The 23858-nt window shown below is 33.0% G+C and overlaps 1 protein-coding gene and 1 non-coding gene across 6 annotated transcripts in view; both read left to right on the top strand.

Moving 5' to 3' along the window:
• Positions 1 to 23858, top strand: part of SENP6 (SUMO specific peptidase 6) — a 106101-nt gene that overhangs the window by 32222 nt on the left and 50021 nt on the right. For 2 of the 5 annotated variants that reach the window (XM_032484482.1, XM_032484486.1), the window contains 4 exons: positions 158 to 300; positions 1288 to 1383; positions 6115 to 6135; positions 15553 to 15623. In XM_032484482.1, coding sequence (XP_032340373.1) covers positions 158 to 300; positions 1288 to 1383; positions 6115 to 6135; positions 15553 to 15623 — 331 coding nt within the window. The remainder of the gene's footprint in view (positions 1 to 157; positions 301 to 1287; positions 1384 to 6114; positions 6136 to 15552; positions 15624 to 23858) is intronic. The other 3 variants (XM_032484484.1, XM_032484487.1, XM_032484483.1) reach the window with 2 other exon arrangements.
• LOC116665569 lies at positions 11718 to 11821 on the top strand. Its single transcript, XR_004322227.1, has one exon. It is a non-coding gene; the product is annotated as a U6 spliceosomal RNA (small nuclear RNA).

Here is a 23858-nt window from a genome sequence, read left to right on the forward strand (position 1 = left end):
TGAGTTGCTCTTAGAGCCATGCTGCTGCCTTCCCTCTCCCCTATCCCCAATAGCTGGTACATTTTTACTTTTTAAGTAAATGGGTTTTCAAATGGTTGTTGATAATTTGTCAAATGGTTGTTTATTGACTCTTTAATATTTATGCATCTTTTTACAGTTAAATCGTCAATCTGAAGTTGTTTCTACTAATTCTGGTGATCCCTGGAAGACATGTGCAAGACGAAACAAGACTGAAAGTTTAAAACCTTTGAAAGGCAACGCAATTGGACTTAACATGTTGAGCAACAATAAGAAATTGAGGTATAGGCACTTCACCACACATTCCTACAGAACAGATAAAGAGTTTGACACCAAAAATGACTACCTTTGTGGCCAACTGGCCCAACCTATACCTTTCCTTTTCACTTTGTCAGTAGAACCAAGAAGTAGAATGGTCCCAGTGTGTGGATTCTGGGCTTTGAATCTTGGGAATAGGGTTGACTGCAGTGATTTCTTGGTTCTGAATAAAAATATTGCTAGAATAATTTCAATAGACTAGGATTTTGTAAGATGAGCTTGCTTTCATATGGTTAGTAAAATCTTGGTCCTCATAGTAGAAGTAGAAGGTTATGTCTCCTTTAGGGAGTACCTACCAGGAGGGAGTCTTTTTTTTTTTTTTTTTTTTTTTTAAAGGTTTCTTATTCCCTTTCTCTTCTTTCCTAGTGGTTGTCATAGTGAACCACTGTTACTGATATAATTGGGCAATTACATGTCTCAGAAATAAGGTTGGAAATCACTGTTTCTACTTTATCAATTTATAGACAAATGAGGTATGTAAAGGCTAAAGTAATTTTCAGGCCAGTGAGAGTCAAAAGTAGAATTTAAGGTTCCTAACTTCCCCCACCGCTTCCCCCCCCCATTAACATTTTTATTTTGGCATATAAGAAAACTTTGTGTAATCATAGTTTAAAAGCTTTTTTTAAATGGATAATCCCTACATGGAGAATAAGAAGAAAAACTATATCTGAATTAATTTATAAAAATGTTACAGTGTAAAATATTCTTTTAGGATTCCTGGTTTCTATTTTAGTGTTCTACTCTTTATCTTCTTTCATGAACTGAATTGGAAACATTTCAGAAAGCTGAAAACCAATGAACGATGTAACATGGCCAATAGGTTTATGTATACATTTTTTTTTAAGTGGTGACAGTTTTCTGTATGTCTGCTCAGATTCTAAAGGATTTATTTTGCATATGTGTATGTAATTTTCCCCTGTTCAAATTATTCTTTGTGTCTTGACTCTGCAGTGAAAATACACAAAATGCATCATTATGTTCTGCAACTATAAGACGTTTTCCTCATGCTAATGCACAGATATCAATAGTAAAAACAGCAGCCCAAAGGTAAGGATTCTGATTGCCTTTGTTTAGTAGATACATACCATCCTTTTTAATAGTTTTTTACTGCCTTTTTTTTTTTACTTTGTGGAACTTTATTGTTTCCATTGTCTCTAAAGAGATAGTCATATCTATGGAATAATTTCTCCATGTCCCAGAATTTTACTATTTTATATCTGCTTTTGAATAAATCACGGTCTGTAAGTAGAGACAGTTTTAAATAAAAGCCATTCTGTTTCATTATGTTCCCATTAAATTAAGCTGATTTTACAACATTTGACCAAGAAATCTTCAGCTGATAGTTTAGCTCTGATAAGTAAAACTACAGTTATTACTTACTTTCTTCGTAAGGCTTATAGGGTTTCATAGTATCAAAATAAATCACATTATTAGCTTTAAATGTTTGAGAAATTTATATTTTCGTAGATTTGAATGTTCTCATTGATTGTGAAGGTACTACTTGAACCTTGAAATAATGAAAGTAACAGTTAATGCTTAGTGTTTTTAAATGCTTTTGAGGTTTTTCATAACCAATTTTGGATGATTATGAAACTTCAGTTGAATTCAGTTCTTAGTTTCAAATTGAAGCAATTCTTAGGTTCCAACAATTAGAAAAATAATTTATCTCTATTTCTTGCATTATGAATAGTTGCATAAAATTTTTTTTGTAACTAGTAAAATTTTAAGATTTGGTGTATATATATGCTAGATGCTGTTCTTCATTTTTTAAAAATGTCAATCTAGACTGCCACTCAATCAGAAAATGTATCCTGACTCTTGGAAACCCTTGCTAAATTTGCGATAACGCAGATTTTTCAGCTTAAGACTCTTAAATCTTTCTCATACTTTAGGGTAATAAAAAAACCTTTCCTTTGTTTAAATATGTTATTTTTTATAGTTTTCACATGAGATATTTGAAAACTTCAACTAAAAACACAGAGAAGTTACTGTACATAACAGAAAATTGGCTTGCCTTACAAATCAAGCTATCTGGTCTATGTGTGGCACCAACATGAGGACAAATAATAAAAGGAGAGTGATTAGGGAAGAGAAGGATAGACTGTTTCTCACACACTGATCACATTGATAGGATCCATTGCTAAGAAAGACCTGTCTGCTTGCTTTTCTGAAAGTATCTAAGTTGAAATACTAATTTATAATAAAATGATATATTCTACAACCAAAAGTATTATTGCTTTGGAAGTTATGTTAGTTTAGAATTATTTGCACTATGACTTATTCTCTCCATCCCTCCTTTCTTCATTCTTAATGTTAAAAAACTGATTCCAGTTTGGAGATTGGTTTATGTTTTGTTTTATTCTAGGTTTTGGCACTTCTTATCCCTTGCCATGTGTATTATTGCTCATCTGTATAAAACATTAGATTCTGTTAATAGGAAGTGGTATTTACTAGTAAAATATTGTTTCTTTAAAAAAAAAAAAAACCACAAAACCTGAATTGATTTATACTTAAAGAAATAATCCTGAGTGAAAACACCTAACAAGAACATCAAGGGGCAGTAAGGAATACTGAAGAGTCATGTCAGCAGGATATGTTCTACTTCTTATCTGTCTCTTATTTATAAATAATTCTTAGTCCTACTGCAGGGTGGCTGTCATTAAAGATTTTGAAGTTTAAAGATCAGTCATTGAGAGTTTTTCCAGTTTTTTTCCTTCAAAACTATTGAGTGGCTTTATGCTACGTACCAGGCATAGGTACGAAGTAGTCAAAGGTGAATATAACCATTTTTGCCTTGAAGCTCAAGTTTGGTTAGAGTAGAAGACAGAAACACAAGTAAACAAAACATTGCCTGGTGAGTGCAGTAGTAGAGATATACAAAGTATGTGTAGTACTATTTACAGAGAAGAGAGCAGTGGAGAATTCACAAAGGATTTATTAAAGAAGCTTTTGACTGTGTTAGCAAGAAGAGAACATACCATGCTGTAGGAACCACATCTTCAAAGGCATGGAAGAAGCCTTCACCTCAGCTGATGGCTACCAGGCTTTTGGTTTTACTTAGTGTAGTGTTGGCATAGTTTTCAGGCCTCAGATGAAGGTGAACACACTGGCTTTTATAGCTTCTCTTAATTTTTCTTATTTTCTCAACTCTTAATTTGAAGTTAGAGGAAATGTCGCAAGTTGGTAGTTCACACACATAATCCATCCTTCTGGGGGTGAGGGATCAGTAAATCAGACCTGCATTTTGAATAATTTGTTGTTCTTCAGTAAGATAGGGGAACAAGTACATCACATCTTTTTAATCTAAAAGATATGAACAAAGATTATTGAACAATCAGATCAGCTACTATTTGGAAGAGTATTATGATTCAATCTATTTTCTCACTACTATTCCAAATGTTAATTTAATTCATATTTAAAATGTAGATACAACTAGTGATGGAGGAGGATAGTATTAGTATGGAAGAAATGCAGAAATTTAGAAATCTTTATAACTATACCATTTCCACTCTGAACTTTAATCAGACTTGGAAGAAGAGCACATTTACTGGTTTATGTTTTATTTACATTTTCACTTTTTTATTTTCTGAGAATAGGTAAAAAGACTTGTAAGGACCATAGGGGAAAATGAATGTCTGCAAAAGCTTATGTAATTCATAAATGGGAAAATGGGCTCCTGGAATAAGCAAGATTTAGTTATTAATGAAAAGCACCACTTTGAAAGAATTTTTGAAGTCCAAAATCAGGTCATGGAAACCAGAGTCAGTCAGGCTATCTTTTTTCTTTCCTTTTGTAAAATTTTAAGAGCAGAAATAGTTCAACAAGAATGTAAGTAGACATTTTTACAAGTCCTACATTACTAAGAATGTCTACCCTCCTTGTTTTTTTTTAAAGTTTCTTTCCTTTCCTTTTCTTTTCTTTCTTTCTTTCCTTTCTTTCCCTCTCTCTCTCTTTCCTTCTTCCTTCCTTCCTTCCTTCCTTCCTTCCTTCCTCCTCTAGGACAGGGCTTGATAATAAATACATATTGAGAAATATTGGAGAAGTGCCATGACTTATAAATTAGGCGTCATATAGTAAATACATTTTTCTCAAGGATAAGAGAAGTGAGCATGGGTATATATTTCTTTGGTATTTTTGTTTTTTTTCCTTGCTCCCTTGGTTTATTGGAAAGAATCAAGCCTGTTTCTTCTACTTTTACCCTTTCTTCTACCTCTTTCCTTTACTCTATATAGGTGAGTTTAAAAAATAAGCCCAAAACAAGAAAGTACTAAACTCTTCTCACTCCTTGGGCACAACAGTGTAGAGTTGGAAATGGCTAGCTTAAGAATTAATGCCTAACTTTTGGTTTTCATTTTACTTTTCCTGAAAATACAACTCCATAAGAAGTAAGTCTGTAAGAATAGACTATATTCAACTTTTATGTTTACCTTTCTTTAACTTACTTTAATAGGGGTATGATAATTTTCCCTCATTTTTCTGTCATTTTTCCAACATAAATTAATTTTACACAGATTATCCCTTTTTTTAAATAGAAGTAAAATTTCAAATATATCCATGTAAGTTTATAATAATTCTTTTCCTTACTATTAAAACTAATTTTAAACAAAGTAAGTATTTCTTTTCAGTGTTATTTCTGTAAAACCAACTTGCCATATTATTTTTTCTTAATTTGCTAGGATTAAATTGATAACTGTGTGCTTCACATGATAGGAATACAAGAGTTAATATGAGGACTTGGGGATTTTGTAAACTGTTTTGCTTCAGTTCTGAATATTCAGCTTCTTTTATAATAGAGAGGAATAATTCTAGGGTGTGAATCTTATTAAATTGAGGGGTCTTATGATTTTCCTCTTAAGTAATTGTTGTTGATAGCTTTTTAGATTTTCTGTGAACTATGGAGGAGGGTAGACCTTTTATACATTGGACTTTTGGTTAGAGGCCATGATTTTAAGTCCCAGGACTTTTCTTGTGGTCCCAAACCATATATTGTATTTGTATTTAGTCTAAAGCTTTTGTGCAAAAGTTTCAATCGTAAAAAAATTTTTTTTTCTTACTCAGAAGCAAATACAGTCGGCCCTCTGTACCTGGGGGGTTCACATCTGTGGATTCAACCAACCACGGATAGAAAATATTCAAGGAAAAAAATTCCAGAAAGTTATAAAAAGCAAAACTTGAATTTGCTGGCACTTGAGACAATTTTCATAGTATTTACTTAATATTAAGTATTATAAGCAATCTAGAGATGATTTACAGTATATGCTAGGGTATGTATAGGTTATATGCAAATACTACAGCATTTTATATCCAGGGACCTGAGCATCCACTATTTGGTATCCATGTGGGGTGCTAGAACCAGCCTTCCTGCAGATACCAAGGGTTGACTATAATCACACCTGATAACAGGATTGGCATCTAAAAATTTTATAACTTTCAGGAAATTGTATTCCTTAAAGACTATTTTCATAACTACTCTAAAATAACATATTCTCAAATGTTAGATGGTTAAATAAAGCTCTTTCAAGAATTTTCTATCTTTGTACATCCTTTTTTATTCCTTAAATATGTTTAGATACAAATTATTTTCTGTACTGACAAACATTGAAAGCCAATTTACATAGCTGAGAAAATTCAAACCACTAGCCTATAATATATATATAATGTGTTTAAAACAAATTAATCACAGAGTTTTGCCTTATTGACTGCAGTTACTAAAACTACAATGATATATCAAAAATGAGGTCTTGCCTCTTACATTTTTTTTCTTTTTCATGTTTTAAGCAGTCTGGACCAAAAGGAAAGGTAAGCTCAATATTGATGAAATTAGAGCATGGATATAACAGTAAAATATCAGATTATTTATATGCTTTGAAAAATATCCATTGAATTAGAGTTCATCATTAAGCTTATTAATTATTTTAATAAAAGGAAACAGTAGTAGCACAACATGATATTTGACTTATATGGGTAATATTTCACCATAGTTCTCAATATGCATTTCTCTATGAATGATTATTATATACCTATACTGATGTATACCTATTTTCCTTTGAAAAATAGAATATTTCAGCATCTTAGTAGTAAAATTGCTTTCAGCTAGATAACTTAAATATTTCTTATTACATTTTAGTGGTAATATTTTTATTTTATACTTTAGTAACTGAGGAGAAAAATGGAAGTAGAATGAATACCTTAAGCTTGAAGTTAAAAGTAAATATCACATATGTCCCTATTCTGGTGCAAAAAATTGTGACAAAATTTTATGATCATTCTTTGTTCCCTTTGTAATAATACTAGCAGACACATCATCCTTTAGCAGAAATGTTGAATATTGTAAATAACATGGAAACATGTTTTTAAGAACATACACTTCTTTGAATGGTGAAATGGTTGTAGTTGTTCTAAAGCAAATGTCCATAAAAATCGCTTCTCTCCTCAGCGTATGTATGTGGGAATTTTTGTGCACGTGCATATCTTTTTTTCTTGCTTCCATGAGTTTCAAGAGTCTTTTATGAACCCTCCCCCCAACAAAACAGGTAAACAGCCCTTGTATTAAACCAGCACTTTTATGTCATTGGTGAAGGTCAAAGAAGTGTTATTCTATAATCTTGTTTAATTATGTAACTTAGACTCTATAATTTTGTGTAAAGGTATAGACGAGGCAAAGGGACAACTTGCAGTATTTTATAGAATGCTGTATTTTCCATGAACACAAATTTTCTCAAATGTAAATTTAAAAATGACCCCATTGGCAAAGGTTTAGGCATATTTTATAATTCTGAAATACTTCACAGTTCTTACATGTTTTGAATGAATGGGTTGTGCAAATATTTTACTCTGTCTCCTGAGAAGGAGAATTTTTTCTGTTTTTCTCTGAGAAGATCATTATTTCTTTCAGATATAGATGAGTCGTTTTATATCTTATAAATTTTTAACCCATAAGGACAATATTTGGGGAGGAAGACCTTTTTTTAATAAGATGCTTTTAATAAAATTGCTAAAGAATATACATTAAATAACTTTACAATCACACGCAAACCAGACTCTTTCCTGAATGCTATAGTAGGTAAAATACAGGTACTATTTGTTACAGTATCAGAGTAGTGTAAAAGTCTTAGATTATTTTCTTTTTCACAGTAGCCGTGGAGGGTTTATACTGATTTTTTTCCCACTGTCTTGGTTTCTTATACATATTTTTGTAGTGGAAATTTATTCGTTGATACATTGAGCAAATATTTCAATGACTCTATGTGCCAGGCACTCTTCTAGGAGCAGACAGAAATCCCCACTTTCTTGGAGCTTATTTGAAGGATAAGGAGTCAGAAGATGTATAATTAAGTTACCAGTGTTACTAGTAAACATATAGCTTACTCTAAAATAGGGATATGATACTTGGCCAATTTTAAGGGAGACTTATGAAGAACAAATGAGATAATAATTTAAAACTGACACATATACTGTAAAGTTAGAAATTTCTGTAATACTAAAACTCTTCGTCTTTTTTGTTGTTGTTGTTACCAACATTACTACCAGGACCTAGACATGAAACAACAGCCTTTTGTAAAATATATTATGATAAATACACCTGAGTGCTTTATTCAGCAGCTTAGTTACTGTTAGGTTGAATTGAGCCCATTAATCCTTTGGATTCTTACCTAACATTATTTTATCTTTGTCAGAGATAAACTAAGAACTCTTGTGCCAGTAGATTTTATTTTGTAGACTTTTTTCACATAAGCCTTTTTTTCGTCCCTTCTTAGGAACTAAGCCACATTCTTTTTCCTGATCTTTGAAGAGTAATAGAAGATCCTTTATCTTTATCTCTTAACACATGAAGGACTATGAATCTCTGAACTAAATGCTTTCCTTATTAAGCGGATGGTTTATCTAATAAAACCTAAGTAGTTGTGGAAGGTTAATCTTTTCCGGGTTTTTTTTTTTCCATTTATACTATATACTGGGCACAATAAGTATATTTTACACTTAAAGCTAAGCTGGAATAAATAAATAATGATGTTAAGATCTAGAGCTTGCAAACTTAAAAAAATTGCTTTTATTTTTCCTTGTTGTGGGTGACTTTGACAACTTGAATGACTTGAATTCTTTTCTGACTTTCGGACAGGTAGGTTGTGAATACAGTGTATGTGGCAGCATCAGCAGCCTAGAGTATTTAATCTGCTATTAGAATTTGGCATTCTTAGATAAAGATTCTTGGCCTATTATGAAACTGAAGCACGTAACAATTTTCCAATTTAAAAAAATTTTAAATACTTTTATTATAAAAAGCATGTGCATATCATAGAGAATTTTGAAACAACAAAAAGGTACATATGTGAAAATACAATAAAAATTACGAAATACTAGAAACATTTACTTAAAAGGGGGTGTTTGAAAAGACAAGTATTATAGTGAAAGATTTTATACTTCTTAAAAAGCTCTTAAAATAGAAAATTATGTCGTTAGGATCTTTATACATTTCTTTCCAATATTTTTTTCTTGCATACTTTTTAATATACCTAATGTATGTGGAGTCATAATAATAGTACAGCTGTATATTCTGAGTTTTCACCTAACAGTATGTCCTAGCATTTTTCTCTTTTATTAAGTTGGCTTCTAAAAATGATTTTGAATGATTGCATAATAGCTGTCCTGCAGATATACATAATTTATTTACCCATTAGCCCTTTTCTGGTTGTTTTTCACTGCTATGTGTGACACATTGATGAACAACTTTGTTTATAAATCTCTAAATGTATTTCAAGGTAAATTTTTGGAAAAGGCTTCTTTGGGTTAGGTTACAAATGCTTTTAATGCTTTGAAAAGTACTGCTAAATTGTTTTGCAGAGAAGTGGTACCAATTTATATTAGTGTTATAAATTGCTGTCTCAGGGATCTGAAAATAAAATTATATTCGAATGGTACTATCTTCCTTAGAATTGTGAGAGTCATCTAACACCTTAGAAATAATGAGTTCAGTAAGATGGTAGACTGTAAGACTTATAATAATAATTAAGTTTTTATAAATTCACCTCTGATCAATTGGAGTATTTATTGGAAAGACCAAAATTTAATTCACAGTAGCAACTGAAATTAAATATTGAGTAATGAAATTAATGATGTATAAATCCTTTATAAATATCTCTAAAGAACCTGATCTGAGGTAGATATTAGTTTCATGGTTGGTTATTTGATACCAGTGCTTGTTAAAGTAAATTTAATGCAATTTTGGTCAAGAATCCTGGTGACTTCGATGTTATTTTAATAAATTTGACCAATTGATTCTAAAGTTCATTTAGAAGAGTAAATATTTAAAAAGAGCAATAGATTTACTCTTTAAAAAGAAGAGTAAGTGAGGGAAGAGAAGAATGATATGTCTTGCCTCATAATAATTTATGCACACTGTGAAGAAAACAGTGACTGGATATGAAAACACTAGAAAAAGACTAGGAAGTAAGACAGTAAACAGACTAGAGAATCAAGGTATGTTCAGTTTCCAGCTAACCTATCTAATTAATAAATATAAACAAGTTTACAGTGCCTTTCAAGTGCCTGAATTATGGTATTTGCACATAGGCTGTCAAATTAATACTCTGAATTACTTTATGGTGGCTCTGCATGGTGGCTAGTGGTTCAGTTTTGGTAACATTACCATCCTTGTACAGCAGTGTTTATACAATTGTTCGGCCTGATAAATACTCTTCTAATTACTTACTGCCTTTTAGTTACACACATTTATTCCTTACAAATATTTGTCAAGTGTCTGCTATGTTCTAGGCATAAGGATATAGTGATGAACAAAACAGACGATTCCTGCACTCCTGTAGTTTACATTTTGATGGGCAAAAACTGATAATTAACAAGTAAAACACCAAATAATAAGTTCTTTGTAAGAAAGTGTAATTGGATGATGTGATAGAGAGTGACAGTATGGTTTCTTCAGATTGTCTATTCAGAAAGAGTCCTTACTATGAAGCTGACACTTAACCAAGGACTGAATGAAGAGTCAGCCATACCATGATCATAGAGATAACTTTTCCAGATAGGGAAGAGCTGGTACTAAGATATTAATGCAGGAAAGAGTTTAGCATGTTCAAAGAATGGAAAGAAAGACCACTATGACTGGAAGTTGGAAAGCAAAGGGGAAGATGTTACCAGGCGGATTTGGCAAGGTCAGCTAGGACTCCTAGATCATAAAAGACTTTGTAAGGTGATATGAAGGGTTTAGGTTTTATATTGATGCACTCACTAGAAACCTTCAAGGCATTTTAGGTAGAGAAGTGACATTACCTGATAAATCTTTGAGAGTAAAAGTAATCTTTTGTATATGATTTATAATTTGACGCAATTAAAAACTTAAGTCATTGGCATTCAGTTAAGGCTAAGCATGTTCCACTTACCATATAGAGATATCTACAAAAGAAAATCAGTAATAATCTGTGACTAAGTATTCAAAGCTATCTCAGGAATTAGGGAGGTCGAGATAGAAAGGCAGAAGTAAAAGGAATCTTAAGACCTTTTTTGGGGAGGGAGATTGAGTGAGGTAGGACAGGGAAATAAAAGGATTTTAAAGACCTTATCCCCTTGGGGATACAGTAGAACATCTTGCTTGAGAGAAGTAGTTGGAATCTTGATAGCATGTTAATGAACAGAAATATGCAATTAAAATAAGGGTTGAGAGAGGGAAGGTGACTATTGTTAAATTAGCTAGGGGAGAAAAAAGAAATGAATAATAATTGTGCACATCGGTAAGAATAGGGGAAAAGAGAAAACAGTGAAAACTAATTGGATTAAACCCAACTACATGATGTTTGCAAGAATCAAATACAAAATAACAAGTTGTAAGTGAAGGGGTATTTAGAGTCAAAAGGTAAGTAAACAAAAGGAAAGCATGAGTAGAATTTTAGCAAAAAGTGAGATAGAATTAAGGATTAGATGTACTAAATAGGTTAAAGGAGCACATTTTATAGTAGACACAGTCTATAAGAGTATAACAACTAAACATATAAAGCTCCCCTAATATATATATTTTTAAAGTTCTTGGTTAGAGTACAACTGTGGAAGATTTTAATACATCTCTTCAAAAACTAGATTGATTTCAGTTTAAACATGAGTTTGGGATAATGGATTTTAATGGAAAATGAACCCAAACAAATTTATGAAAATTTACATCTTTTGAGATCAGTTAGAGCAATGGAACGATTTATAAAATGAGTTAAAACCAACTTAAAAAGGAAAACAGCACTCAGATCCTGGTTTCTGATACCACTCTACTAAAGGGAACATGGAGAAGTGGCTGATCCTCGGGGTGGGTTAGGGAAAACACAAAATGATCATGGAGTATCTTGTAGTATCAGAATCCAAATAAGTATTTAAAAAAAAAAAGGGTACTTGCTTCAACAGCACATATACTAAAATTGGAACAATACAGAGATTGTCATGGCCCCTGTACAAGCATGACATGCAGGTTGGTGAAATGTTCCATATTTCTGTAAATTTTATGTTGTGTATATTTTACCAGAATTTAAAAAAAGAGTGAGGTCACATCAAAGGAACACAGGAGCCAACTGAAAAAGCTCCCAAAGGCCAAAACCGAAACAATTGGATTATAAAGTATAAAATAAATGGATATTTATCCATGAGTCATGCTGATACATATGATTGAATAAATAGTTTATGAACTATTCTAGGATTTTTACAAGCTGCATAAAATGAATTGGGGGAAATGGACAGTTATTTATTACAGAAGAATGCCAAATAATAGATATAGATACTCCCCTTCTCAGGAAGTAGTTTAACTACCCTCCGCCCCTTTGCAGGCTTGCCTTCAAATAGAACATAGAAAGGAGCAATACATAACATTGGAATGGAGAAACCTGGAAAACACTCCTTAGCCCAGTGATCAAGGTTAATATCACTAGTGATAAATAAAACACTGATATCATGTAACCCTTGATATGATGTGATGAGAAGGGCACTTTCCTTAAAGCCTACAACTTTAGTCTAATCATGAGGAAAACATTGGACAGACCCACATCCAGGGGCATTGTACAAAATAGATGACTAACATCATGAAGAACAATGTAAGTAAACGAATTACCCCCCGCAAAATAAAAAAAAAATTAAAAAACAAACAAAAACAACAACAAGAAGCAGAGAGACTGAGGAGACATGACAACTAAATGTGGTGGATCCTGGATTGGATTCTAAAGCAAGAAATGGATATTAGTGGAATCGCTGGTGAAATTCAAATAAAGCCTGGCGTTTAGTTAATAGTGTACAAATGTTGATGTCTTTTTTTTGACGTATATATGAGGGTAATGGAGGTGTTAACATTAGGAAAAACTGGGTAGGGGATATAAGTGAATTCTGAATTGTCTTTTCAACTCTTTAGCAAATCCAGTCTTTCTGTAAAATGAAGCTTATTTTTAAAAAATACTTGCAGGGCTGAAGCCTGTATAACCTTTAATAAGCAGAGCATTCTAATGTTTTTCAGACAGTTCCACACAGAAAAAAGACTCCCCAGTTCATTTTATGCAGCTTGTAAAACACTGGGTCCATAAAGGGAGGTTTTCTTTAAAACTTTATATACAAAACATAAACCCTCAGAAGCAAAAAAAAAAAAAAAAAAAATGCTTCCACCTGGTAGAAGACAGAAGACAGGGACAGTTCTCTGCTTCTATTTGTTTTGAGATGGGAAAGAAAATCCACTGGGAAATTAAACCATAGCCTTAAGTGTCATACTAGTTTGGGGTTTGAAATGTTAGTATCTGTAGAGTGATGGAACCTTCAAACCAAGAAATTAACATAAAATCTCATTTTTGATTGCCTAACAAAATTTTTTTAAAAGTAAATTTTAAAGAACTCAAGATAGTTTATAGCCTTAAAGTTATTTTAATTCTCTTATCAAACCAATACTACTTTTCTTCTGACTTCTCTTACATTAACGTAAGGTATGCTTTTATTTCTGTAATTTACTCATTATAATATATTTTTTAAAACAATAACTTAATTTGCCCTGTTTGTCTAGGGAAAGATGTAGTAATTATTGGATAGAGAGCAGCCATAGGTCTGGAAATGTGCACAAAAATACAGTAGTGTTTTAACATTACATTACAGTATATGATAGGTGCTGGATATTTCGTGGTATATTCAGTGTGTTGTTTGTTCATCATCAGCAATTCATGGTTCAGTGCACTGTGTCAGCAAAGAAAAGAGTTAATTAGTGCAGCATTTTCAGTCCCTGCCCATCTGTGATTTGTTGTCTCAGATGATTTCTGTCAGTTATTATTCAATAAACCTATGCTTGCTTATAGAATACCCCAGAATAAGTAAGTAACCAGGTTCAAATTGACAAAAATCCAAAGTATCTGTATTTCCAAATTTTCTGGCCACCCTGTCATATTATTTTCTTTATTGATAATCCTTAGTATTTAAGAATATACTGTTTTTGTTGTCCACAACTTAAAAAATATGTAATATGTAGAGGTTTCAGAGTTTACTACAATTGTGTAATATTTTGCTTCAGATTCATTCCCTCAGTTGCATTTTATAGTTTGTATCTTAATTTTTCTGAAGTATAGAGTTATGAAAACTAGAGATTAAAAACTTGATTATTTGGTTTAAACGTAAGACTGTATTATATCCTTTTTAGTGTAAAAGTGTATAGAATATCAAAATGTATGTTTTAAAGCTTAATATAGTTAGGAGCTGAAAACCTACCTTCTTTTTCATGGCACTAGTATTTCAATCTGTAAGGCAGATTCTCTTCACAATATATATCCTCACGAATCTTACAATTTTGGCAGTGTGGAAATTACCCAGTTGTACCAAATGCTGCTCAATAATGATAAAAAAAACCATTACTCATCAATACCGATGCCATCTGCCAGGATTCAGATTCTGGTGTTGCCATTTAATGGTTTTGTGACCGTGGGCAGGTTAATTAACCTTATTGTGCCTCAGTTTCCTCATCTACAAAGTGCTACAAAGTGCAATAACTTTATAAAGTTATTGTGAGGATTAAAATAATTAATAGATACAAAGCACTTAGAACAGTACCTGGCACATGTTGCTCACTATTTGCTAATGGTTGTCACAAAAACACTATTATCACAAATCTTATTATTTTCTTGTGTAACTTTCTTATTTTGGTTTCAATTTACGTGCTTTGACTATCACAATATAAGAATATGAAATCCTTACAGGAAAACTCCTTTAGGATTTTTAACTAATTAATTAATTAAATTATATTGCCCTGTGATACCAATCACTAGTTTGAATGGATTTACAAATAACAAAATAACCTCTTATACCCAAGTTAAATAAAATGGAAATATTTTTAGGAACTTTTATTTAGGATGGGAAAATACTATTTAGCTCCCTGGTCTATTGCATTTTTTGCAGATCTCTTCAATGCTTTTATACCACAATTAGCTATAGATTTTTTGCTTTTCTTCCAAACTAGTGTATATTTGGACTCATACAATATTTTAGGATCCTTATTTACTAAGGACTGTGTTCAAAATCCTGAAATTTGATTGTATATGAAGTCTGAAATGTAATTTAATATATTTTTAAAAATGTAATTATATCCCCATAATGTAGTCATGTTATATTATAAGACCAAAGTACTTGTTTCATGGTTGCTAGTTTTGTATATAACATTTTTGTACTGATTTTGAAATTATCCTCAAAACCAATACGTTACTTGCTATTTATTTCTTTATTCATTGATTTTTTTTTAAACAACTAGAAGTATTTACAGCAAAATGGGGCAAATTGAGTATTTAATATAAGCTGAGTAATTTTTTAATTCCAGTGAAATACTACGATTTTCTTCCCCAAAATTTTTATACTGATTATGAAGGTAGTTCCAACCTAAAGTTTTCTACATTTGGGAAATAAACATATAGCTTTCCAAAGTGACTTTTGAAAGGACAAATATTTGGATTCATTTATTAAATATTTATTTGAAAGACTGCCCACTGTGGGCTCTCACAGATTGCCAGTCTAAATAAAATATAGTCACTGCCCTTAGGGATCTTATAGTGCATTAAGCTTTAGTATATTTGTGTACCATAGTCCTATTATAGTACCACTTTCTTATGGCAGAGAAGCTATGGTTTGCTTTTAATAAACGTATTGTAAATATTCCCTCAACTTTTTCATATTAAGTAATTTTTTCTGTTAGAATAAAACTATATAAATTTCCTTTTCTAGGAAAGAATACCCACCTCATGTCCAAAAATTTGAAAGTAATCCTGTAAGGTTAAGTCGGCCCCAAGGTATTGGTAAGTGTTCAGTTTTATTTGTTACACCTGTGAAGGGTTCTGAGTAGTTATGTGAAAGGTAGAAATAGGGATATGACATCTGCTTTAGAATATTCCCAGGTATAATAGAAATATATAGACCCATTTTTTATAATTGATTTTAAGTATTTAATTGTGACCTAAAATCATTAGGGAATGATTCAGGGAGTACGCATTCAAGTGCTTACAGTTTGAAATCTTTTTGATCATATTAGCGTCTTTGTTAAATTCATGATCCAAATATTAACTCTAGATGAGTTATAGCTTTAAAATTGTGTTTTGTTGAACTATGCTATGATTTTATATTATATAATTTTCTTTTATTTACATTTTTCAGTTTTATTAGGTAGAATTGTTACAGTTTTTACATATACAATGTATTGCATGTAAATACATATACATAGTATATGGCACATATTTTTAAATTTACATATATGTAAATTTAACTATTCATTGTTTTTAAAAATGTTCAGAGCTTTAGTGTTTTGAACTTATGTAGTTACCATATTTTCTTGATTAAAATGATTTTGATCCTAAAATTAAAAATACATTAGGCAGCCACTGAATTTAAAAGTGATCATACCTGACATAAGTGTGTTAACAGTAAATGTTTGAAAATTGTTGAGTAGAAATTTACATTTGCATTTAAATAATTTTTAAAACACTGATATATTAATGCAAAAATAAAATAAGAGCATATAGCATTTATGAACAATGTTTCACCATCAAATTGATATTCATCATCTAGAATTCTAGGATAGTGATTCTTTATTTCCCCCTGTAATGGACGTACTAGAGATTGAACTCAGGGCCTCCTGCGTGCTAATTAAGCACATGCTGTACCACTGAGTTATTACCCTCCCTCTTAGAATAGTAAATCTTAATATGTGTGTCCATCTGTTTTTTTCTAGGAGTTTGCTTGTTTATTTTTTTGCTTTTTAAAAAAATTGAAGTATAGTTGATTTACAGTATTATATTAGTTTCAGGTTAATAGCATTGTGATTCAGTATTTTTATAGATTATACTTCATTAAAAGTTATTACAAGATAATGGCTATAATTCCCTGTGCTTTAGAATATATACTGGTTGCTTATCTATTTTATACATATAAGTTTGTATCTTTTTCTTTTCTTTACTGAAGTATAAGTTGATTTACAGTGTTGTGCTAGTTTTAGGGGTATAGCAAATGGATCAGTTATATATACATATATACACACACAGAGAAATCTGTTCTTTTTCAGGTTCTTTTCCATTGTAGGTTTTTACAAGATATTGAATATAGTTCCCTGTGCCATACAGTAGGCCCGTGTTGGTTATCTATTTTATATTCGTTAATCCTACACTCCTAATTTATCCTTACCCCTCTTTTCTCCTTTGGTAACTATAAGTTTGTTTTCTATGTCTGTGAGTCTCTTTCTGTTTTGTAAATAAGTTCATTTGTACCATATTTTTTTAGATTCCACATGTAAGTGATATCATATGATACTTGTCTTTCTCTGTCTGACTTACTTTACTTAGTATGATGATTTCCAGTTCCATCCATGTTGCTGCAAATGACATTGTTTCATTCCTTTTTACGGCTGAGTAATATTTCATTGTACATATACCACATCTTTATTCGTTCATCTCTTGATGGGAATTTAGGCTGCTTCCATGTCTTGGCTATTGTAAATAGTGCTACTATGAATATTGGGGTGCATGTATTTTTTTCAAATTAGAGTTATCTCCAGATACATCCCATGCGTGGGATTGATGGATCATTTGGTAAGTCTGTTTTCAGTTTTTTAAGGAACCTCCTTACTGTTCCCCATAGCAGCTACACCAAATTATAATCCCACCAACAGTGTAGGAGAGTTTCCTTTACTCCACACCCTCTCCAGCATTTATTATTTGTAGACTTTTTGATGATGGCCACCTGACCAGTGTGCAGTGATACTTCATTATAGTTTTCAGTTGTATTTCTCTAATAATCAGCAGTGTGGAGCATCTTTTCATGTACCTTTTGGACATCTGTATGTCTTCTTTGGAGAAATGTCTATTTATATTTTCTGCCCGTTTTTTGATTGGGTTGTTTGTTTTTTTTGATATTGAGCTGTATGAGCTATTTGTGTATTTTGGAAATTAGTCCTTTGTTGGTCACATTGTTTGCAAATATTTTCTCCCATTCTGTAGACTGTCTTTTTGTTTTGTTGATAGTTTCCGTTACTTTGCAAAAGCTTTTATGTTTTATTAGGTCCCATTTGTTTATTTTTGTTTTGATTTCCTTTACTCAGTGAGACAGAGCCAAAAAATATTGCTGTGATTTATGTTTTCCTCTAGGAATTTAGGTCTTTAATCCATTTTGAATTTATTTTTGTATATAGTGTTAGAGAGTGTTCCAATTTCATTCTTTTACATCTAGCTGTCCAGTTTTCCCAGCAGCACTTATTGAAGAGACTGTCTTTTCTCCATTGTATATTCCTGCCTTCTTTGTCGTAGATTTATTGACCATAAGTATGTGGGTTTATTTCTGGACTCTATCCTGTTCCATTCATCTGTATGTCTGTTTTTTGCCAGTACCATTCTGTTTTGATTACTGTAGCTTTATAGTATAGTCTGAAGTCGAAGAGCCTGATTCCTCCAGCTCTATTCTTTCTCAAGATTGTTTTGGCTATTCGGGGTCTTTTGTGATTCCATACAAATATAATGATATTTTTTGTTCTAGTTCTATGAGAAATGCCATTGGTATTTTGATAGGGATTGCCTTGAATCTATAGATTGCCTTGGGTAGCACGGTCTTTTTAACAATATTGATTTTTACAGCCTAAGAACAGTGTATCTTTTCATTTGTTTGTGTCGTCTTCAATTTCTTTCATCAGTGTCTTAAACTTTTTGGAGTACAGGTCCTTTGCCTCCTTAGATAGGTTTATTCCTAGGTATTTTATATTTTTGATATGGTATGTGGCATTATTTCCTTAATTGCTCTTTCTGCTATTTCATTTTTAGTGTATAGAAATGCAACAGATTTCTGTGTATTAATTTTGTATTTTGCAAATTTACTGAATTCATTGATGAACTCTAGTAGTTTTCTGGTAGCATCTTTAGGTTTTTTTATGTGTTATATCATGTTATCTGCAAATAGTGACAGTTTTACTTCGTCTTTTCCAATTTTGATTCCTTTTATTTCTTTCTTCTCTGATTGCTGTGGCTAGGACTTTCAAAACTACATTGAATAAGAGTGTTCAGAGAGGACATTCATGTCTTGTTCCTGATCTTAGGGGAAATGTATTCAGGTTTTCACCATTGAGTATGTTGTTAGCCCACTTTCTTGAGAGTTTTTATCATAAATGGACATTGAATTTTATCAAAAGCTTTTTCTACACCTATTTAGATGATCATATGGTTTTTATTTGCAGTTTGTTAATGTGACATAACACTGATTGATTTGTGCATATTGAAAAATCCTTGCATCCCTGGGATAAATCCCACTTGATCATGGTGTATGATCTTTTTCATGTATTAATTGGAGTTGTTATGCTAGTATTCTGAGAATTTTTGCATTTATGTTCATGAGTAATATTGGGCTGTACTTTTTTTGTGGTATCTTTGTTTGGTCTTGGTGTCAGGGAAATGGTAGCATCATAGAATGAGCTTGGAAGAATTCCTTACTCTGCAATTTTTTTGAAATAGTTTCAGTAGTATAAGTGTTAACTCATCTCTAAATGTTTGGTAGAATTTTCCTTTGAAGCCATCTGGTCCTGGAATTCTGTTTATTGGGAGTCTTTTAATTACTAATTCAATTTCAGTACAGTAATGGTCTTTTCATAATTATTATTTCTTTCTGGTTCAGTCTTGGGAGATTGTACCTTTCTAAGAATTTGTTCATTTCTTATAAGTTGTCCATTTTATCGATGCACAGTTGCTTGTAATAGTCTCTTATGGTCCTTTGTATTTCTGTGGTGTCAGTTGTAACTTCTTTTTCATTTCTGAATTTATTGATTTGAGCCCTCTCCCTTTATTTCTTGATGAGTCTGGCTAAAGATTTATCAATTTTGTGTATCTTTTCGAAGAACCAGCTTTTAGTTTCCTTGATCTGTTCTTTTGTTTTTTTAGTCTCTATTTCATTTATTTCTGCTCTGATCTTTATGATTTCTTTCCTTTTGCTAACTTGGCATTTTGTTTGTTCTTCTCTCTCTAGTTGCTTTAGATGTAAGTTTAGGTTGTTTGAGATTTTTCTTGTTTCCTGAGGTAAGCTTATATCACTGTAAACTTTCATCTTAGAACTGCTTTTGCTGCCTCTCATACATACTGAATCATCATATTTTCATTTTTGTCTTTAGGTAGTTTTTTAATTGGTTCTTTGGTGTCTTCAGTGATCTATTTGTTGTTTAGCAGCATATTATTTAGCTTCCATGTGTTTGTGTTTTTTGCAGTTTTTTGTAGTTGATTTCTAACCGTATACCCTTGTGTTTGGAAAAGATGCTTGATACGATTTCAGTTTTCTTAGATTTACCAAGGCTTGCTTTGTAGCCCAGCATGTGGTCTGTCTTGGAGAATGTTCCATGTGCACTTGAAAAGAATGTGTATTCTGATGCTTTGGAATGGAATGCTCTATAAATATCAATTATTAAATCCATGTGGTCTGATGTGTCATTTAAGGCCTGTGTTTCCTTACTGATTTTCTGTCTAGATGATCTGTCCATTGATGGGTGTAAGGTATCAGGGTCCACCAGTTATTGTGTTAATGTCAGTTTCTCCTTTTATGTCTAATAACAGTTGCCTTGTATATTGAGGTGCTCCTGTGTTGGGTGCATATATATCTACCATTGTTATATCTTCTTCTTGAATTGATCCCTTGATTATTATGTAGTGTCCTTCTTTGTCTCTTGTAACAGTCTTTATTTTAAAGTCAATTTTGTCTCATATTAGTATTGCCACTCCAGCTTTCTTTTGATTTCCATTTGCATAGAATACCTTTTTCTGTCCCCGCACTTTCAGTCTGTGTGTGTCTCTAGATCTGAAGTGGCTGTCTTGTAGACTGTATGTATACGGATCTTGTTTTTTATCCAATTAAGCAGTCGATGTCTTTTGGTTGGAGTATTTACTCCATTTATATCTAATGTAATTATTAGTATGTATGTTCTTATTGCCATTTTGTTCACGGTTTTTAATTTGTTTTTGTAGGTCTTTTTTTTTTTTCTTTTCTCTTGTGATTTGATAACTATCTTTAATTTTGTGTTTGGGATTCCCTTTTCTGTTGTGTGTGTATATATTAGAGATTTTTGGTTTGTGGTTACTATGAGTTTTTGGTATAGCAGTCTGTATATATACATGATTGTCTAAAGTTGCTAAGCTCTTGGTTTTGAATGCATTTTAAATACCCTGCACTTTTACTCTACTCCCCTCATGATTACTGGTTTTGATATTATACGTTACATCTCATTGTTTGTCTTAACTGCTAATTGTCGATAAAGGTGATGTTACTACTTTTGTCTGTTAATTTCTCTACTAGTTTGTGTGGGGATGGTTTCCTACCTTTACTGTATGTTTTTGCCTGTATAACTTTTCCATTTTGTGATTTTCTTGTTTCTAATTGTGGCCTTTTCTTTTCTACCTAGAGAAGTCCTTTAGCATTTGTTGTTAATCTGGTTTGGTGATGCTGAATTCTTTCAGCTTTTGCTTGTCTATAAAGCTTTTGATTTATCTGTCAAATATGAACAAGAGCGTTGCTGGGCTGAATATTCTCAGTTGTTGGTTTTTCCCTTTCATCACTTTGAATATATTGTGCCACTTCCTTTTGGCTTGCAGAGTTTCTGTTGAAAAATCATCTGATGACCTTATAGGAATTCTCCTGTATATTTTTGTTGCTTTTTCCTTGTTGCTTTCAGTAATTTCTCTTATCTTTAATTTTTGTCAATTTGATTACCGTGTGCCTCGGTGTGTTCCTCTTTGGGTTAATCCTGTATTGTACTCTCTCTGCTTCCTGGACTTGAATGACTGTTTCCTTTCCCAGTTTAGGGAAGTTTTCAGTGATTATTTCTTCAGATATTGTCTTAGGCCCTTTCTCTCTCGCCTCCTTCTCAGATCTCTATAATGCAAATGTTAGTGCATGTGGTGTTGTCCCAGAGATCTCTTAAACTGTCCTCATTTCTTTTCTTTGTTTTTTCATTCTTTTGTTCTGCAGCAGTGATTTCCATTACCCTGTCTTCTGGCTCACTGATCCATTCTTCTGCCTCATTTAGTCTACTGTTGATCCCTTCTAGTGTATTTTTCACTTCACTTACTGTATTCTTTAACTCTGGTTGTTTTTTGGGGGGAAGCAGGGAGGGAGGTAATTAGGTTTTTTATTTATTTGTTTATTTATATGGAGGTACTGGGGATTGAACCCAGGACCTTGTGTGTGCTTAACACGTGCTCTGCCACTGAGCTATACCCTCCCCCTGGTTGTTCTTTATGTGTTCTAACTCTTTGTTAAAAACTTCTAACTTCTCACTCTGTGCTTCCATTTTTCTCCTGAGTTCTTGGATTATCTTTATTATGATTGCTCTGAACTCTTTCTCAAGTAGATTGCCTATCTCCACGTCATTTAGTTTTTCTGGAGTTGTATTTTGTTTCTTTGGATCATATTTCTCTGCCGCCTCATTTTGTCTAAATTTCTATTGGTATTTTCACGTATGTGGTGGATTAGTTTCTCGACTTTGGAGAAGTGACTCTCTGTAGGAAATGTCCTATGCATCCCAGCAGTGCACTCCCCTCCTATTATCCAAGGGTGGGGAGCCAGCTGGTCCCAGGGTAGGGTCTGGCCTGTGTTTATGAACTGGGTTCTGCAGACTGGGTGACCATAGTTTTCTTGCTTATAGTGTCTGCCCCCTGGTAAGTGAGGCTAGTCTAGAGGCCTGTGGAGGCTTCCTGGTGGGAGGTACTGGTACCTGCCCACTTTTGGGTGCAGCTGAACCCTACCCCTCTGGGGTGTGTCTAGAAGCAACTATTGGCTCAGGAAGTCTTTAGGTAGCCTGACTGCTGATGGGTGGGACTGTGTTCCCATCTATTTAGTTGTTTGGCCTGAGTCATTCCAGCACTGGAGCTTACAGGCTATAGGGTGGGGCCAGCTCTTGGTACTAATGACCTAAGCAAAATGTCAGCCTGGAGGAGAGTTTGAGCTGATGAATAGTTGCCGAAATGTCTGCCACCGGTATTTATGTTCCCAGAGTGAGCTACAGCTGCCCCCTATTTCCCCAGGAGACCCTCTGAGACCAGCAGGTAGGTCTTGCCCAGGTTCCTATGAAGTTACTGCTTTTGCCCTTTGGTCCTGGTAAGCATGAGATTTTTTGTGTGCTTTTTAAGAATGAAGTCTCTGTTTCTCCCAGTCCTGTGGGGCTCCTGCAGTTAAGCCCCACTGACCATCAAAGCCAAGTGCTCTGGGGTCACCTCTTCCTGATGATGGACCCCTGCCAGTCTGGGAAGCCTGACATAGGGCTTAGAACTCTCACTCCTGTGGGGGAACCTCTGCAATTTAATTAGTCTCCAGTTTGCAGGCTGCCCACTCGGGGTGTGGGATTTGATTATATCGCGAGTGCACCCCTCCCACCATCTCGTTGTTGTTCCTTCTTTGTGTCTTTAGATGTAGATTTTTGTTGTTGTTGTTAGGTTCTGGTCTTTTTTATCAATGGTCGTTCAGCAGTTGTGATTTTGTTGTGTTCCTGAAAGGAGGTGAGCTCAGGGTCCTTCTACTGCACCTCCTTAATCCAGTAATCCAAGAATGTGTCAGTAGTTTGTATCCCATAATATCATAGGCCTTTATTTGTTTAAATAGCACTATTGGTTCTTCTTATCCAAAATATACTGATTTTAAAGATGTACAATTTCCTTACTGCTGAGAGGTTTTTTTTTAAAGCACTTATATACTTTTTCTACTTCAGGTGAAAATCTTTTATGATGTTGATTTGTGTTACTGCAGGTGATGTTAACCACAGTCTCTTGGTTAGGTAGTTTCTGCTGAGTTTCTCCACTGTAAAAATATCTTTTTCCCCTTTGTACTTAATAAAGATCTTGGGAGAAATACTCTGAGACTATGCAGTTACCCTCTTTTTCCTCAAACTTGAACAGGCCGATTTTAGCACCTCTTGGTGGATCTTGCTGGCAGTAATTATTTGGTGTTTATCTAATTGTGATTTTCTGCTTTTTTCAATTCTTTTACATTTATTGGTTGAAATTATTTTGTGGGGAAGAGCTGTACCT

Source organism: Camelus ferus, chromosome 8, assembly GCF_009834535.1.
Source record: "Camelus ferus isolate YT-003-E chromosome 8, BCGSAC_Cfer_1.0, whole genome shotgun sequence".
NCBI classification, from domain to species: domain Eukaryota; kingdom Metazoa; phylum Chordata; class Mammalia; order Artiodactyla; family Camelidae; genus Camelus; species Camelus ferus.